This window comes from Morone saxatilis, unplaced genomic scaffold (assembly GCF_004916995.1).
Source record: "Morone saxatilis isolate NCDOM2014 unplaced genomic scaffold, NCSU_SB_2.0 Contig14, whole genome shotgun sequence".
Classification (NCBI taxonomy): Eukaryota; Metazoa; Chordata; class Actinopteri; family Moronidae; genus Morone; species Morone saxatilis.
In genome coordinates, this window is record NW_023339696.1 from 370,278 (window position 1) to 373,891 (window position 3,614).

Here is a 3,614-nt window from a genome sequence, read left to right on the forward strand (position 1 = left end):
AATTCAATCATCTATCTCAGATCACAAGTGCAAATAGTTAATGTCAAAGACGTTAAAGGTCATCATGGATACTGACAAATAGTGACAACAAGGAGAGCACTGTTGTCATCATCACCATCGCATTGCTCCACCGTGAACCCTATGTATTTCATTAAATCTTCATTTCAATTCACGTTTAATTTGTACGAGACAAACTGACTCTGGGAATTATGTATAACACATCATTCACATCAGGCTTACAGGATATAATTTCTGCAACATTAATGTAAAAAGATGTAAATATATCCATATATATAAAATTGTAGTGAGTTAATAATTATTAAGAAATTAATACACAATGTATTTGTTTATTTTATGAACTGCTACACATTCCTAACACTTGCCTAAAAGCTCCATGGGGCATTCATAGACACTGATGAAGGTCTGAGGTGTTCTACAGCAGAGCATCAACTCCAGAAGATTTACAAATAAGAATGGAAATTCCACAAGTATTTATAAAATTTGTGCTGTTAGACTTTATGTACTACATCTTTATATTTACCCATTACCTGACGTCTTTATATACCACCCTGTTTGATGGACCTGTGCTTTAAGTTCAAGCTGAGCAACTGAGCTACAGTTTGGGTATGTGTCATCCACTGCACGGGAGATAGTTCCTGTCTGCGTGCTGCACTTTATCTGAGGTGTGGAAGTTAACCATACAAGCATTTGCAAACCCAGCCAGTTAGTTTTCATATATTGTTTTTGTAAACTTGAAAAATACAGTTTGAAACACCTCCATCACTGGTGAAGGCAGACCGCCACCCACCTAGAGCCGGTGTCTGTCCGAGGTTTCTGCCTCTTAAAAGGATGTTTTTCCTTGCCGCCGTTTGAAAAGTTAGTGACACTAAGGACACTGAGGACACTGTCATTTGTTACTGGTGCTATACTAATAAAATTGAATTGAATCGATTCGATAGGATTTCCAAACAGTATTACTTTTGATTGCTTGGGTTGGGATAAACCCACTATAACTGAGGTTGCAAGTACCAGTGGTTGTTTCCTGCCCTCTAGTCTTAGGGGGCAGTAATGAGCCCATTACAGCCTGTCCAACTACAATGAGACAAAGGTGCCAACACTATCAGGTGAGCTATCAGGATGCCCTGAGATTAATGCTTTGTTGGAAATGTTTTCAGGTGTTTTCAGGGGATCTGACAGTTCCAAATGTGGCAAGTAATGAGTCTGAGACTACCTGTTTAATTAAAAACTATTGACTATGTCTGTGAAAATTCTTAGTCATCAAGGTCATAGTATATCACATCTGGCCTTTGGATGAGAGCAAAACGGTTTCAAGAATCTAAAGCAGGTACAGTTGCTTTTAACTTTAAACAAACTATTGTCTTCTACAATACCTTCTAATAATCCCTGAATCCAAATTCGTGTAGCAGTATATTCAAAGCTCATGTAAAAAAGCCTTATTATGGAATTACACACAATTAAGTGTAGCATGTTTAGACGTAATGCACAAACTTTAGCAAGTAGGCTACCTAATATAGGATAAACAGCTGCTTGAAGTATAAGCACAAGTCCATGTTTGTCTTTTTACATTTGTATGCGTTTTATTATTTGTTGCATTTTGTCTGAATATTTGTGTTATAACTCTCAAATGTGTTTTTCAGTTTGTAGTAATTTTGGATTTTGGAGCACATTTCCTTAATGTTGTTGCTTTTGCTTATGCAAGTGTTTGCTCCTTAGGGGCCACCATGTTTATCTATATGACAAGCAACATTCAACATCTCAGAAACAGCTTGGTGCAAACTGAAACTGTGCTTTAAATTAAGGAAACTCTCTCTGTTCCGTCATAAATGAGTGTTAAATTCAAAATCATAACCAAGTAGTAAAAGTAAACAAGTTTTCAGAAACAAACGTGCCAACTGATATGAAGCTCTCATTCAAGAGTAAAGTGAATGTGTTCAGAAGTTTTGTTCAGTTAAGGTTACCAATGGCTGCTCTCAGGCATTAAAAGAAAAAAAAATATTAGCACATTTAAGTTACATGCAGGCACTAAATAATCTATGACATTTTTGTGGTCCATTTATGTTTCACATTTTTCTGGGCTACAACATTTCAAGCTTAAAGGTCATTTCTATTAAGATCAACACATCAGTCAGAATCATAACAAGGACATTTGTAATGGACAGCATTAAATGACATGCAGGCTGACATCTTAGCTTTATTGTGTGCTCCTACACAGTATCATACCTGACAGAATTCTGCCTGCCTTCTTAAAGATGCAGTTCGAAAATGTTCTAAAAATATTTTTTGGTCATATATCCTGACAGCAGCATGAGACAGACAATCTGTAAAAGAAAAAAAATCAGGTTCTCTCAACAATTAACTATCTTCAAGCTAAAACTAGAACAAGCAAGGGGAACCTGTTTTTTTTAACAGATTATCTGTCTCATATACTACTGCCAGGACACAGTGAAAATTTCAGCAAATATGGCAAAAAAATATTTTTTTATGTGCAGCTTTAAAACAAGCACACAGGCTAACTATAATCACTTCAGTGACTGAGTCAGGTGGTGGGATGATGTTGGCATATGAGCACTAAAAGAAGCTGTACAAAAGATTTTGTTCTGATCCATTAAGAGAGGTTAATACGGAGGTTGGATCTTTGACATCTTATTTACATTTATCTAATGTTGTGCTACCTTTTAAAGGAACAGACCCACATTTTGGCCTGGTTCCATACCTCTGAATCTCAGGCAGTAAAGTGTGAAATAAAAGGTACTAGATTTATAGATCTGTCATGACTTCATCCAGAGTACTGCTAGTCGGGTTAATCTATATGTAAGAACATGAATCCAGATGAGAAAATTCTTTGCATTGCATTAAGGTTGATTTTACAGAAATCTTAAATTACTGCGGTATTACCCACTGGCACCTGTTGTGTACATTTTAATGGTAGCAAAAGTATATCATCATTATCATTTCTTGCTAAGGATATTGGTCAGTCTTCAATGTTAGAAACTCACCTGGCCCTGGATCTTGGAACATAAGGGATATCTGTGTGAGTTATTGTATGGATTGTGCTTATCATGACATGGACTGTCTGGAGTTTCCCTCCCTCCACATTCTGGATTAAGTCAGGCTCATGTAGTGTCAGTCAGGTTCCTTTAGGATCAGGATTTATTTGTGCTGGGCCAACACATCATTGAAGATGTTGAGAAAGATGTGAACATGGTACTCCTTGAAAACCAGTGCAGGACGGAAACGGATCGATCGATCTCCACACCCTCCCAGGAGTACACCTGTCAATGACAAACACTGTTTATAAATATCCACACAATTCAGTGTCATATTTTTCTGTCACCCACCTTCATTTGAATTTTATTTAATGTGTCCAAATTTAGTTTAATTAAACAGTGATCAGTTAATGGAGTTTGTAAATGGAAATGTCCAGTTCCATAAATGAATCAGCAGCAAGCCAGTAATCAATTATGGACCTGACGGTACCGTTGGGTTTACAACACGAGTATTGTAGCATGAACGGAAGAATGAAGAATGACTTTCTAAGACAATGCCATTTTGGCCCTTTGCAAAATTCAATCAAATTCAAATAGAGCAGGTCT

The 3,614-nt window shown here is 36.8% G+C and overlaps 1 protein-coding gene across 1 annotated transcript in view; it reads right to left on the bottom strand.

Annotated features, from left to right (window-relative positions):
- abat (4-aminobutyrate aminotransferase) overlaps positions 1-3,614 on the bottom strand; it is a gene marked incomplete at its 5' end in the record, with an annotated part of 22,496 nt that continues 18,882 nt past the window's right edge. Inside the window, 1 exon segment of the mRNA XM_035654657.1 lies at positions 1-3,293. Coding sequence (XP_035510550.1) covers positions 3,172-3,293 — 122 coding nt within the window.